This window comes from Myotis myotis, unplaced genomic scaffold (genome assembly GCF_014108235.1).
Source record: "Myotis myotis isolate mMyoMyo1 unplaced genomic scaffold, mMyoMyo1.p scaffold_m19_p_6, whole genome shotgun sequence".
Classification (NCBI taxonomy): Eukaryota; Metazoa; Chordata; class Mammalia; order Chiroptera; family Vespertilionidae; genus Myotis; species Myotis myotis.
In genome coordinates, this window is record NW_023416368.1 from 90,106,426 (window position 1) to 90,122,039 (window position 15,614).

Here is a 15,614-nt window from a genome sequence, read left to right on the forward strand (position 1 = left end):
GTGGCTCAGCTGGTTGAGCATCATCCTGTACACCGAAAGGTTGCTGGTTCAATTCTCAGTCAGGGCATATATAGAAGACAGCCAATAGATTCTCTCTCTCTCTCTCTCTCTCTCTCTCTCTCTCTCTCTCTCTCTCTCTCTCTCTGTCTTTGGTTGAGGACTTTTTTTTAAAAGTTAAGAAACTTATAAACCTACAAACCTATAGGACTTTCTGAAGCTAGAAAACACATTATTATTAATTGACTTTGCTGATTCATGAAAGCTGAAGTTGAACTTACTAGTGGGGAATGCTGAGCTCCAGCACAGAATCCTCAAAAAGCAAAGGAATTGGTAGCACCAGTTGAGAGAATTGGGGACTGTGGGTTGGGTGGGGGAAGGGAGACGGGCACTGAGCCTAAATGAGGAGACTGGGTGAAAGCTTTTGGAAAGGCAGTTAAAGTCCTGGTTGCTAGTGAGCAACTGCCTCTTCTCCAAGTCTGGAGGCTAATCTCTAAAAGGTAAACCAAACAATTTCTGGAGGGGGGATACCGTGCAATTGAGGGATCAGTACCTTACCAAAAGAATTGAAATAAGTGACTATATGCATGCATACTCAATACTGGTAGAGAGAATTCTCTAAAACAGACCCAATCTGATCACTCCATCTAAAGCTCCAAGTCAACAGTCCACCCAGCTCTGAAAGTTTTTGAGTCCCTCGCTCTTAATCATGAGTAAGCATGAAGGATTGCCAGACACGCAGGAAGGTATCTAAGAGACAACAGCAAAAAGCAACTTGACGAACTTGAGATTCTGAAGAAAATATAAAACTTAAAAAAGGAAAAACTGTAATATCTCTAGAAAGATATAGAAATATATTGAATCCATTAAAAAATGTAATGCTCGTATTAAGAGGGTTGTAAGCTATTTGTTCTGTCCTTGGTTTTTGTTCCTTGTTTTCAATGTCATTTGGTCTACAAAATAAATATCTTTTTGTTGGTCTAATTTTATTTTCATGATCTCTCGGGATAAAACATGTTGGATAATAATAGATGTGAATTAGTCTAAAACCATAAACATTCAACAAGTGGAAAAATGACTGACAAGAAGTCCATAATTGAACATTCTGTCAGGATGCCGGGGGGGTTCTTTTCTGAGCTGATCAAGATAACAGCCTGCTTCTCCCATTGCATTTCACTTTGATTTTTTTTCTCTCTTCCATGTAAACTTAAATGCTCTTCCCATATTCCTATCTCCATCTCCTTGTTTCTTGGTGTCTCTTCTCCCTGAAGATCACTACATTTCAAGCTATCAGAAAGGTATCATACTAAAATGTGTTAAGAGCTTAATATTCACTGTCTGTCCCACTAAAAAGTCTATCGGACTTTTTTAGTTGTAGTTGAACACCTTCAGACAGGGTCTTCATCCTGCCTTTCTGTTTTGATGTATATGTTTTCCCTGGACCTGCTGGATGATCCTGCGGGATATCGAGAGCTGGGGGATATGGGAGGTGGGGGCGGGGGCGTGAGGAGCCGGGGGCCCCATCTCTTTTTCTGGCTGTTGAGTGTTGTCACATGGTGCATGCTGGATCTTGGCTTCTCATGTGTGAGCTGTTTTCTGAATCTTAGATGAGAAAAGGCCATGAGATCATGCATTCACTTTTGTGATGTTTATGAAAAGCCTCAACCCGTCATCATGATTTGTCCTGCACAGTTGTCAATGGGAGGAAATCCTCGCCGGTTTGGAAGTGAGGATTATAGAGTGAACGTAGCCGTAGCCCTCACTATGTTCTGGAGGCGCCTGGTGCTGTGTTTGCATGCAGAAGATAGCTGCGCAAATCATCACTTGCCATTCGCAGGCCAACCCTGCGTCCTAAGGTTGCCCACAGCTTTCTCAAAAGAGATCTTTGCTGTCGCAACTGTCTTTGTTTATATGTGTGTGTTACACTCTTCTCTTTGTTCTACATTTCAGAACCGCAAATAAGTTCCTTTCTCTTATAGATGTGCCCATGTGGCCCCTCCATTTTTTACTTAATCGTTTTCTCTTGTGGTTATTTTTTCTCTCTTGCTCCTCAGAACTTCCTGAGATTTTTATTTAAACAAACTTGAGCCTTGATTTCTTTTTTTTTTATGACAGTTTCTTTAACTTAGAAAGATGCTTCATCCTGTATTTTTTAAACTTAATATGTTAACACATTCTTTTAATTCACTAATTCTTTGTATTTTTAAAGGACTCACTGCAGTTCGAAAGGAGATCATCAAGAATAAAATCAGAGCCGTTGGGAAGATGGCCCGGGTCTTTTCAGTTCTTCGGTAAGGATGTCTGTCGTTAAAGTGTGGGAATGAGAGCATTTGAGAGTACATTAGAAGCTGGTTTCAGAACAGAATTTTTAGAATTAGAATTTGGTGTTAGAACTGTAAGTCAAGTGCAGATTAGAATCAGACCTATATGTTAGAATGACTAGCAGTGTTCTGGTAAACATTGACTTGGTATGAGCTCAAATGCAGTAGTTTAGTGTGGATTCTGGAGCCAGGTTACCTATGAATACATCCTGGCTCTATATGAATACATCCTTAGCTGTGTAATCTTATGCCTCATTTTTCTTGTCTATAAAAGAGTGATTAAAAACGAAACCTGCTTTATATGGTTATTAAGAGGATTAAATGAGATAATATATGGGAAGCATTAAAATAACACCTGGTTATTGTGTCCTTAATTGAAAAGTAAGACCTGGCAGATTCTTTAAAATTGGAATATTTGGAGAAAATATCCCTTTCTTTGGTTCAGGGAAGGGGCAGTAAGAAGGAGAACCTGTTCTCTATCCCTATGCATCGTAACTTCCTTTAAGTACCTTTGAATTGCTGAGTGGTAAACACCTGGCATTAACCCAGGGCTTTGCTCTTCCTTCCCAGGGAAGAAAGTGAGAGTGTGCTGACTCTCAAGGGCCTGACTCCTACAGGGACACTCCCTCTGGGTGTCCTCTCAGGGGGAAAGCAGACTATTGAGACAGGTGAGTATGAGGAATGCTCCTTTCAAGGAAGGGGTGCTCCTGTTACCTAGCAGTCAGTTAAAATGAAAAATTGGAGCTCCCTCAATAAAAATATGAAATCTTGCCATTTGTGACAACATGGGTGAAGCTGGAGGGTATTATGCTAAGTGAAATAAGTCAGACTGAGAAAGACAAATACCATATAATTTCACTTATATGTGGAGTATTTTTAAAAAATTAACAAACTAAACAGACTCACAGATACAGAGAACAAACTGATGGTTATCAGAGGGAAGGGGAGGAGGGGTGCACAAAGGTGAAGGGGGAGAAAGGTACAAACTTCTAATTATAAAATAAGTCACGGGGATGCAATGTACAACACACGGAATATGACCAATAATATTGTAATAACTGTGTATGGTGACCGGTGGCTACTAGACTTATCATGGTGATCACTTCATAAGGTATGTAAATGTAGAATCACCATGTTGTACACCCGAAACTAATATACTATGAAATGTCAACTATACTTTAATTAAAAAATAATTTTTTTAATTGGGACTTCTTTTAATAAATGTTACTGGAGCAACTGGATGTTCTACTGGGGGAAAAACTAATCTTGACTCTTCTCTTCATATACAAAAAATCAATTCAAAATGAATTAAAACTTAGATGTAAAAGGTAAAAGCAGTAAAACTCCTCTAAGAGAAAGAATGGAGAATAGGCATTGAGGCAGCTAAAGAGCCCTTAAATAGAACACAAAAAGTACTAATCTTAAAAGAAAAAATAATTAAATTTTATTAAAATTAAGAATTTCTATTCACAAAAGTGCATGATTAAGAAAGAGAAAAGGCAAACGATAAATTGGGAGATTTTTGCAATACATAGTCTGACAAAGGACTTGTATTCAGAATATAATACATAACTATAACTCAATAAGAAAAATGCAAGCAATCAATGTTTTTAAAATGGTCCAAAGAGTTTAACTGGCACGTCACAGAAGAGAGTATCAAAATGAAAAAGTCTGACAAGTGCTCGCTTTGGCAGCACATATACTAAAATTGAAACAGAATATTAGCATGGCCCCTGCACAGGAATGACACACAAATTTGTGAAACATAAAAAAACAACAACTGACGATACCAAGTGTTGGTGAGTTTGTGGAGAACTAGCAACTAGATAAATTGCTGGCCGGCTTGTTCAACCACTTTGGAAAACTTTTCTGGGCAGTAAAGCAAAACATGTCTACCCCATAACCCAGCAGTTCCACACCTGGTATTTATCAAAGAGAAATTAGTGCATATATCCCCCAAAGGTTGTGCATTAGAATGTCCACCTTAGCTTTATTGGAATAGCCCCTAAAGGGAAACAACCCACATGTCCATCAATAAATAGTAGAATATATAAATATGTTATATGTATATAATGGGCTATTAACAGTAAAAAATAGCATTACAAATACATGCTAAACATGGTTAAATCTCACAGACATTATGGTGAACTAAAAAAAACTAGACCCAAAAGGACACCGACTGTCTGATTTGTATGATGTTCAGGACCAGGCACACTAATCAGTGATAATAGAGTCAGAATGGACTTCCTTCAGAGGGAGAGTGTTGGCCCAGAAGGGACACAGGGGACTTCTGGAGTAGGAATGTTCTATATAACTCTCTGGGTGGTAGTTACACAGGGATATATATACTTTATTTTTCTGAATAGAGTTTTTCAGAGAGGGTGTGTGTCTCTTTGCCTACAAGCCATATCCTACTCCAGTGCCACAGTCACCTCTCCAAGCAGAGTGTCCCTTCTAAAAATTATATGGGTATTGACTTCTAAGGAGAGGGCTTTGTGGAACCCTGGAATGGAAAGATTGATATTTGGCAGATTAACATAGATCTAGTCAAGCAATGGGAAGAAACATGAGAGCATGTTATTGGATGACTAATTCTGGGCATGAAAAGTGGAGTTGAAGCATTAGCAGATCAAACTAGTTTCATTGCCTTTTTGTCCTCCCCCTTGTTGTATTGAGTTGTTTCTACTTAACTTTTTCTATTTTCTTTGTCATCTGCCACTTAGAGGAAGTCTCAGTTGCACAGGTTCATTGACAAACTCTGGAGCATTAGTTGAATAAGACCTTTCATTTTTCATACAACTTTACTTGGAGAGCTTTCAATCAACAATAGCTCATATGACCTTATAGCATATACTCATTTAGGCCCCACCTTGTTCCAAGAGGGACTGGAGTAAATTACAGTATATACACACAGCAAGTGAAATAAAATAAATATACTTGGAAATTGGAGCACAAAACAAACAAAAAAGCCACTAGGCAGCCACAGATGTGATCTAAGCTTTTTAGTAGCCAAAATAAAGAGGGAAGCCAATAAATGAATAAGATTCATAAAGACAATAAGATAAAAAACAGATCAGCTATAAAGTGTACTACATCAGAATTAAAAACTCTTGCGCTGCAAATGGAACCATGAATAAGTGAAAAGGGTCCTAACCAGTTTGGATCAGTGAATAGAGCGTCAGCCTGTGGACTGAAGAGTCCCAGGTTCGAGTCCAGCCAAGGGTGGGCTCAATCCCCAGGAGGGAGCGTGCAGAAGGTAGCTGATCAATGGTACTTCTCATTGATGTTTTTATCTCTCTCGCCCTCTCCCTTCCTCTCTGAAATAAATAAGTATATTTTTTTTTAAAGAAAGAAAGTGAAAAGCAACACACAGAATGGTTGAAAAGAAAGGCCAAATAACTCAAATTTTAAAATTGGTAAAAAAATTTAATAGACATTTCCCAAAGAAATACATATAGTCAATAAGCACATGAAAAGATGTTCAACATCATTAGACATCAAAGAAATACAAATTAAAACTATAATGATATATCACTTTACACACAGTAGGATAGCTGTAACCAAAAAGACAGCTAATAACAAGTGTCGGTAAGAATGTGTAGAAATTAGGACCCTCATACACTAGTGGTGAGGATGTAAAATGGTGCAGCCCTTTAAAGCTAATCTGACAGTTCCTTAGATGATTACACATATAGTTACCATGTGACCCAGCGGTTCCACTCCAAAGTTGTATATCCCAGAGAAATTAAAATATCCAAACAAAAAAATGTATTTAAATGTTCATAGCATTCATTGTGATAGCCAATAAATGGAAACAACCCAAATGCCCATCAACTAATGAATGGGTAAACAAAATGTGGTGTATCCCTACAGTGGAATACGGTCTATATATATGAAAGGCTAAGTGACCGACCGTAACTCTGTCCCACCGGCTGGTACATACGTTGCGTACTGGCAATTTATTTATTTTTTAACATATTTCTTTATTGATTTCAGAGAGGAAGGGAGAAGGAGAGAGAGATAGAAACATCAATGATGAGAGAGAATCATTGATCGGCTGCCTCCTGCACACCCCCTACTGGGGATTGAGCCCACAACCCAGGCATGTGGACCCTTCAGTCCGCAGGCTAACACTTTATCCACTGAGCCAAGCCGGCTAGGGCCGTACTGGCAATTTAAAAATAAACGTTGACCCTCAGTGGATTAAGCTTCATCTCAGGCACCAAGAGGTCACCGGTTTGATTCCATCAGGGCACATGTGTAGGTTGTGGGCTTGATCCCAAGTAGGGAATGTGCAGGAGGCAGCTGATCAATGTTTCCTCTCTCATTGATGTTTCTATCTCTCCCCCTCCCTTCCTCTCTCTCTAAAAAAAATCAATAAAAACATCTAAAAATCAATTAAAACATATTTTTAAAAAATAAATGAATAGCCCTAGCTGGTTTGGCTCAGTGGATAGAGTGTCGACCTGAGAACTGAAAGGTCCCAGGTTTGATTCCAGCCAAGGGCACATGCCCAGCTGTGGGCTCGATCCCCAGTGGGAGGATTGCAGGAGGCAACCAATCCATGATTCTCTCTCATCATGGATGTTTCTATCTCTCTCTCCCTCTTCCTTCCTCTCTGAAATCAATAAAAATATATTTTAAAAAATAAATAAATAAAGATAATAAAAATAAACATTGACTCACACATGTGCAATACTTATAAAGCTCTCGCTGGCACCAATCGCACGAATCAATATACAGGGAGATATTAGAATAAGTTTAATCAATTTATCAGTCATTTTTTTACCAATGTTGTTTTTATATCATGTTTTTATTGTTATGTTGTTATTATTTATTTATCAATTTACATATTATTTTCATATACATTTTACTAATTTTCATCTCCCACACTTCTGTTATAGAGAAAGGGCAAATAACGATATTAAAATATTTCTTCTAATTAATTTTCTTTTAATGTGCACAAATCCGTGCACCGGGCCACTAGTTCAGTCATAAAAAGGAATGAAGTAGTGATACATGCTTCAACATGAATAAACTTTGAAAACATTATGCTAAGGTAGTGATTTTTAACTGGTATACTACAAGAATTTTTAAAACATGCAATACCTGACTATTTAGTTAAAAGCACTAACCTCTTTTCCCTTAGATTGTCAAATAAAAAATGACAATAGTGCCCTCGCCAGTTTGGCTCAGTGGATAGAGCGTCGGCCTGCAGACTGAAGGGTCCCAGGTTCGATTCCACTCAAGGGCATGTACCTTGGTTGAGCGCACATCCCCAGTAGGGGGTGTTCAGGAGGCAGCTGATTGATGTTTCTCTCTCATCAATGTTTCTAACTCTCTATCCCTCTCCCTTCCTCTCTATAAAAAATCAATAAAATATATATATTTTAAAAATGACAATAGCTGACCAGTGTGAATGAATCAAAATTATACTTATGTTTTTTGTTAGATCAGCAAAAAATATTTATTTTTGGTGTGCCACAGAATTTTAGTAACTAGTTTATGTGTGCCACGAGATGAAAGAAACTGAAAATTGCTGTGCTGTCCTAGCTGGTTTGGCTAAGTGGCTAGAGTGTCAACCTATGGACTGAAGAGTCTTGAATCAATTCCCAGTCAAGGGTTTGAAGGTTCAATTCCCCCCACCCCCCTGGGGAACATGCAGGAGGTAATCAGTAGATGTGTCTCTGTCACATCGATGTTTCTCTCTTTATGTCTTTCCTGTCCCTTTCTACTCTCTCTAAAAATCAATGAAAAATAGCCTCAGGTGATGATTAATGACAACAACAAACAATAAACAAATAAATAAATAGTAAATAAATATTTATTTTAAAAGAACAGAAAATTGCCCTAGCCAGTTTGGCTCAGTGGCTAGAGCATCAGCCTGCAGACTGAAGGGTCCCGGGTTTGATTCCAATCAAGGGCACATACCTTGGTTGCAGGTTCCTCCCTGGCCCTGGCCCTGGTTGGGGCACGTGCAGGAGGCAACCAATCAATGTGTTTCTCTTACATCAATATTTCTCTCTGTCTTTCCCTCTTCCACTCTCTCTAAAAATCAATGGAAAAATATCCTTGGGTGAGGATTAATAAAAAATAAAAGAGAATCACTGTGCTGAGAGAAGCCAGTAACTAAAATCACATATTGTATGATTCCATTTATATGAAATATCCAGAGTAGCAAATCTAGGATTAAGAGGCAGGTATGAGAGAGGGAAATGGGTTTATTTCAAGGTGATGAAAATGTTCTAACCATAGGTTATAGTGAATAAACTTTGCACAACTTTATTAAAATCATTGAACTGTACACTTTAAACAAGTCAATTTTATGGTATACTAGAGGCCCAGTGCACGAAATTCGTGCACTCGGAGGGGGGTCCTGGGCCTAAGCTGTCAGTTGGGCATCCTTAGAGCTGCTGCGGAGGTGGGAGAGGCTCCTGCCACCACCACTGCACTCATCAGCTGTGAGCCCGGCTTTTGGCGCACTGACCACAGGGGGCAGCTCCTGCATTGAACCTCTGCCCCCTGGTGGTCAGTGCGCGTCATAACGACTGGTTGTTCTGCCGTTCAGTCAATTTGCATATTAGGGTTTTATTATATAGGATAAATTCTATTTCAGTAAAAAAAAAAAAAGGTCCGTTTTAAATAACTGTTTCTAAAATGCCCTTCAACATAGGCTGGTATCTTTTTTTAAAAGTATTTTTACTGACTTTGGAGAGGAAGGGAGAGGGAGAGAGAGAGATAGAAATATCAATGATGAGAGAGAATCATCCATCAGCTGCCTCCTGCACGCCCCCTACTGGGGATCCAGCCTGAGACCTGAACATGTGCCCTTAACCAGAATCAAACTTGGGACCCTTCAGTCTGCAGACCCTCAGTGCTCTATCCACTGAGCCAAACCGGCTACAGCCAGGCCGATATCTTTTTTTTAAGATATATTTTATTGATTTTTTACAGAGAGGAAGGGAGAGGAATAGTTAGAAACATCGATGAGAGAGAAACATTGATCAGCTGCCTCCTACACATCTACTGGGGATGTGCCTGCAACCAAGGTACATTCCCTTGACCGGAATTGAACCTGGGACCTTTCAGTCTGCAGGCCAATGCTCTATCCACTGAGCCAAACCGGTTAGGGCCCAGGCCGGTATTAAGATACCCAATGCAAAAAGCAATTCTAGGAGGGCCCCAAACAATGTAATACTAGTACATATTTTGCCACATAGCTTTTAAACTCTAATTAGGCCAACACTTGGTATACAATTTCAGGCAATGCTTTGTTCTCCCTCTTCCTCACACTTGGGCTTGATATACTGTTTGAAGGCATTATGTTCTTCTTGAGAAAGTTTATTTGTTCTATTTGAGGAGATTGGAGAGGGTGTGACATTGCTTTAGCACATGCCTACATATGGTTGACAAATGTAAGCTCTTGATAAGTTGATTCCAAGTTTCCATTTTCACATTGTGTTAGGAAGTTAACTTTCCATTCTCCCATTTCTCCTGTCTTGCGGATATATAAAGCCTAAGGCTGGGCAAGCTGTTACTGTTCATTATTCTTCCCTGCCTTCTTTTAAAAGTTGGTATTTGTGGAACTGACAGGGTTCTCCTAATAGGATCGTTCTTGCTACTACAACCTATAACCTTTTCATATTTTAGGGCTTTTACTGTCTTAACAGAAGATGTAATGAAGTTTACCTATTGGTACTAATGGTTTCCTTTTCTCTCTCTGAGGACGAAGGCCTTCTTAGTATAGTAATTGGGCTTCTCTCTCACACAGTGAATGAAAGTCACATTGTTGGAAATATGAGCCTCTGTTATATCTCTAATCCCAGATGGTACATGAATTATATCCAGAATTGAACAGTTTTATGCCTTTGCCAGCTTAGTACTCCTCACCTGGACAAGATATAACCCTTCACTTAAAATCCGTTTTTCTCTCCTTTCAAATGGCAGTATGTTATTCAAAGGCCTTTTTTTATTGTTAAGTAATTTAAAACAACTGGACTCCACATAAGTTGCTTGAGAACAATCAGAAGTAATTTTAGGTATTTTTTTTAATAGGACCCAGCAGCAGCTCATTTAATACCATCTGAGCTATTACCCAAGAATGGTTGTAATGTTAAATTATTTGACTCTATGTGAATGTCAAGACATAAATTAGCATCTGGTTACTTAAAATCAGGAAAGCTCCCTAGCCAGTTTGGACTGAAGGGTCCTGGGTTTGATTCCAGTCAAGGGCACATACCTCAGTTGCAGGCTCAATTCCATGTCCTGGTCAGGGCAAGTGCAGGAGACAACCAATCCATGTGTCTCTCACATGGATGTTTCTCTCTCTGTGTGTCTCTCCCTCCCTTCCACTCTTTCTAAAAGTCAATGGCAAAGCATCCTCGGATGAGGATTAACAACAAAAAAGTAAATAAATAAAAAAGTAAAAAGCAGAAAAAAATAAAATCAGGAAAGCAACATAACTCTTGGTTTCTATAGTCAGCTTGACTGACTCCATGGACTTAGGTGTAGATGCCATTAGCTGAAAGGTTCCCATGCTCCCTGAAATGTTAGAAACTCTCCTCACCTCACATTGCCCCTGCCCCCAATTTAGTTTTCACAATAATCCTCTTGCTTCTCTAACTAGTGGACTTTTATTATGGATGGGAATAGGCTAAAAGGTGGGACCCCAGGATGTCTGCTGGCAGCATTGCTGTTGGTTTACTCACTCGTTTTCTGTCTTCATTTTTGCATGCCACTGCTCCTGCCTCTTACAGCCACAGTAGAAGCGGTAGAGGCCCAGGAAGGTATGGCCATATTCCTGTGATAGATGTGATCATGTGTCTGTCTACTGGTTTTAAAAAGCTTTGTCTACACTTGAAATCTTTTATTATTGCATCACCAGAACTGTAACCGTGAGAAAAGGAATAGGTATTTCTAGGCATGCTCACAAAGTATTACAAATGACCCTCTCCACAGCTAAAGTCCTTTCTGGGCTGTTTTAATGCAATGGCTGAAGCGTAGGCTACTGGTCAAGAGGGACCAAGTGGGTTAATCCTCTAGCTCAGCAGTTCTCAACCTGTGGGTCGTGACCCCTTTGGCGGTCGAACGACCCTTTCACAGAGGTCACCTAAGACCATCCTGCATATCAGATATTTACATTAGGATTCATAACAGTAGCAACATTACAGTTATGAAGTAGCAACAAAAATAATTTTATGGTTGGGTCACAACATGAGGAACTGTATTAAAAGGGCCAGAAGGTTGAGAACCACTGCTCTAGCTCTCTCATATATGAGATTACTAGAGATTCAAACAGGCCAACCTTTTTATCCAACGATAATAAGAGCAGAGGCAAGGGTAGACAGGAAGTTAATTTGGTTAATTTCTGAGGTTGGCCTAAGGCAGTCAAGCTAAATTATCTTTGTTTCTATGAAAGCAAATTTGAAGTAACAAATAACCTGCAAATCTGTGGATGAAAACCATTGTAATTCATATTGTTTTATAAATTTGTTTTATTAGGTAAGGTGATTCAAAATGGGAATAGTTTCCTTGACAATACAAAAGTTCAATCAAAGAAAATATCTAAAAGCTATTCTTTAGATGGCGTTTAGCTTATGTTCAGCTCCTGGTTGTGCAAGATAAAAAGCTGTCCTCGTAAACAAAAAGACTGGTTCTTGTGTTGCTTTTTCTGTGGTCAATGTAATGTTTGTGCCTAAGTTACCCCTCTGTTTAATCTGTTCTATTATTCCAGCATTCCCTTTTTCTCTCCCATTGAGCACGCTTCTGGCATAAGAAACTCTTTCCCAGATGTTCTGGGACTAAGGAGGAACTTGTTTCCTTTTTGTCAGGTATAATTCTGCTATGACTAATTGTGTTGTGCTCCTATGAAAATTACTTTGACAGTTTCAGCTGCCCTGGGGGCCTTAAGAATTGGTAGCTTTGCCCTGGCCGGTTTGGCTCAGTGGATAGAGCGTTGGCCTGCGGACTAAAGGGTCCCAGGTTCGATTCCGGTCAAGGGCATGTACCTTGGTTGCGGGCATCTCCCCAGTGTGGGGTGTGCAGGAGGCAGCTGATCGATGTTTCTCTCTCATTGATGTTTCTGACTCTCTATCCCTCTCCCTTCCTCTCTGTAAAAAATCAATAAAATATATTTAAAAAAAAAAGAATTGGTAGCTTCAAGTCAAAGCTAATTCAAATCAAATATTGCCTATTATCCTCACCAGCCCTGTGCTCCCTGGCCACTCTTCTGTGTTTTTCTCTAGGAGGCTGCTGTGTGCTAAGAAACTTGAAGCTTGTCGCTTTGCTGTCTAATTGAGCTCCTCCCTTTCCTGTTTTTCTGTAGCCATCAGAGGGTTTTCGCGTCAGCACAGGATCCGGAGTTTTGATGAAGCCCGAGGTCTGGACCTAATTAATGAGCGGATGCCACCCCGAAAAGATAGCCAAGGGAAGTTGGCAACCCCAGTACAATCTAATACTTCGCACAGGAGCGAGAAGGGAAAAAAGGCCAGCCATGACTCAGAGCCCTGCAGTGGCACAGGTGGACCCAAAACTTAAGAGCAAATTGTATTTATTTATTTATTATTGGAAAACAAAACAAAGCAACTTAAACCTGGAGGTGCATTCATAACATACACTCTGCATTTATTCTGGAAGAAAGGTGACCATTTTATAAATTCTTCTAATTTATGTCTAACATAAATATAAGCAGTGCATCTGTTTTGTTTTCCCTTTTCTTCTTAATTTTTAGGAACTGATCTGATTGACTGATACATATGTGAGGTTTTGTGCTATAAGAGGCACCTTCTCCTAATAAAAGGGCCTTGGAAACCTCCCCCCTGGGTTTCTGACTTGAACCAGCCAGACTTTCTCTTGTTTTCAGAATGTAATGTCTTTCATTGCAGACTAATAACTTTTCAAACACAGGAAGGTTTTTCCCTTTCTACATGGTACCATTGAAGAAGATCTCTTAGATGTCAGTGGCTTAAACTTCTCTTCTTATGGAAAACTTGATTATAGTAGAATTTGTAAGTGAATAACCGAACCCAGTGATTTTAAGGGGAATGTTTTCCATAACCCACTTTCTTCTGGACTCTCAGTTCCTTTTACTATGTTCTGGTAAGGCAGAATAAAAGGTAATGAGGGATTTCTTGGAATTACTTAAAATTTGTTCATCTACCTCTGGGCATGGCTGGTTTAAACTTCCCTTAAAACTTTGGAGGTTTCTTAAATGTTGCCAGATTCTTTGGCTTTCATTTTTGGACCCCAGGTGATTTACTCTGTCTACAAAGGAAACTACATGTCTAAATATTTTATAAATGCCCTCTGTACAACCTTCAGTATAAGCACTGATGCCCTGCTGTGTGTTGCATCAGCTATTATAGCATCTATTCTCCCATTGTCCTTTTTTCTGAGTATTTTTTTAATCAACTGGGATAATGAAAACAGACTAGGGTAGAATGATCCCTTATGAATCGGAGGTCTTGCTAAAGGGCATTGGAAAAGTGAGGAATTTCATATCTTCTACATCAATTACAGGGTGTTTACCTTTCAACACTCATCAGGTTGAACTGTCTGTCAGCATATTGTGGAATACGAAGACAAGTGTTCAGATATAATGTTTGAATAATCGTCCTTTGATTTTTCAAGTCACAACCAACTGGGAAGAAAACCTTGGGGGTTCTTGGGCTCCCATTTTTGGTTTTACCTGGTGACAGGTGCTATGTCATAATACTCAGTGGCCAGCTTTGCAGTAAGTGTGCATATCTGGGCAACACTACACCGAAGTGCATATTTATGGAATTCCTTCATGTCATTTGGGCTGTCGGAGTCCAGCACAAGAGCACGTATCTCAGACAGTAAGACCTTATGTTGGGAACTTCAAGGACAACAGAAACTTTATCCAAAAAACTATTTCATTAGAAATATCTCTGTTTTCTATATCTTTTGTTAACAGTTTCCAGTCTGTTTATGACAAAGATCAGAGCATTGAAGGGATTGTAATTTGATGACGTGAATTAGTCTGCTTAAACAGATAGGAAGGACCCCCAGCTGGTGTGGCTCAGTGGGTTAGAGCATCATCCTGCACACTGAAAGGTCACAAGTTGTTTCCTGTCAGGACACATGTAGGTTTCAGGTTCTGTCCGTGGGGGGCGGGGAGGGGGTGAGGGGGGGACCAATAGATGTTTCTCTTTCTCCCTCTTCCTTTCTCTCTAAAATCAATAAAAAAGCATGTCCTCCGGTAAGGATTAAAAACCATATTAAAAAAAAGGTAAGAAGGATATTGAGGACAGAGATAAAAGATCTCGTACTGGGTTGCAGTAAAAACTGTGCAAGAAGGGAGAAAAAAACTTTACTGATGGCCATTTCTTTACAATGGAATTCGTCACCTGGGTATCCTCAGCCTGCTTCTCTCCGTGCCAGGAGAGAAAAGACCGCTGTTCTGGAAGTCTCACCTAAAGTGAAAGTCAGTCCACGTGACACATTTGATAGATGGGGGGCCCCTTATCCCTTCCTCCTCTTCACTGAGGTGGTTGTTTTACATACACAACCCACAGGTAGAAACCACTCTTATGGGCTTCAGTCGCTGGCAAGTAGTGGAATAGTTATTATACATCCATATAAGCAAGAAATAATATTGTGCTAGTCAAAAGGATGCTTATTTAGGACTGTCTTTATTATCCTCTCAAAAAGAAGCAGTACAGTCAAGCAAGTGTCCTTGACAGGCATGGCCAAAGGATGTACCCACAGGTGCCCTTTGAGCTGTTGAAGGATCCGCCACAGCAGAGAGGTGAGAAGTCGTCATTCAAGAAAATTGGAGTTTAAAATGCAGCAGCAACAGGTCTTGAAGGATGTTAGGTTTGAAAATCCTGTTGAATTCTAAAGGAAAAGGTATTTCTGATATTCTGTGGAAAGCTGGGGTGTGTGTTTCAAGAATTTAAAAAGCTGTGTGTGAAGTGTATCTGTAAGGTACAGATAGCTTCTTAAAGTGACGCTGTCACTCGGTGTACCTACATAGGCTGGCGCCTCTGACTGAAGACAGGTTGCAGGGGTGGGCAAACTTTTTGACTCGAGGGCCACAATGGGTTCTTAAACTGGACCGGAGGGCCGGAACAAAAGCATGGATGGAGTGTTTGTGTGAACTAATACATGTTAACACTGCTGCTGGTGAAGGAGCGGAGGGGAGAGCAAGAGAACCCTCCGCTCTTTCAGCTCCGCGGGCCGGATAGAACAGCCAAACGGGCCGGATCCGGCCCGCGGGCCGTAGTTTGCCCAAGGCTGGGTTAGAGGCATGAACCTTAAGAATATAAACTCTGG

At 39.9% G+C, this 15,614-nt stretch overlaps 1 protein-coding gene and 1 pseudogene across 6 annotated transcripts in view; both read left to right on the plus strand.

Moving 5' to 3' along the window:
• Positions 1–13,158, plus strand: part of PPP3CC (protein phosphatase 3 catalytic subunit gamma) — a 91,633-nt gene extending 78,475 nt beyond the window's left edge. For 3 of the 6 annotated variants that reach the window (XM_036313780.1, XM_036313775.1, XM_036313779.1), the window contains exons 11-15: positions 1,269–1,295; positions 2,207–2,288; positions 2,889–2,986; positions 11,075–11,104; positions 12,643–13,158. In XM_036313780.1, the coding sequence (XP_036169673.1) occupies positions 1,269–1,295; positions 2,207–2,288; positions 2,889–2,986; positions 11,075–11,104; positions 12,643–12,854 (449 nt within the window). In that variant the 3' untranslated portion in view covers positions 12,855–13,158. The remainder of the gene's footprint in view (positions 1–1,268; positions 1,296–2,206; positions 2,289–2,888; positions 2,987–11,074; positions 11,105–12,642) is intronic. The other 3 variants (XM_036313777.1, XM_036313776.1, XM_036313778.1) reach the window with 3 other exon arrangements.
• On the plus strand, positions 3,997–4,096 carry LOC118659418 (annotated as a pseudogene).
• Positions 13,159–15,614: the final 2,456 nt, after the last annotated feature.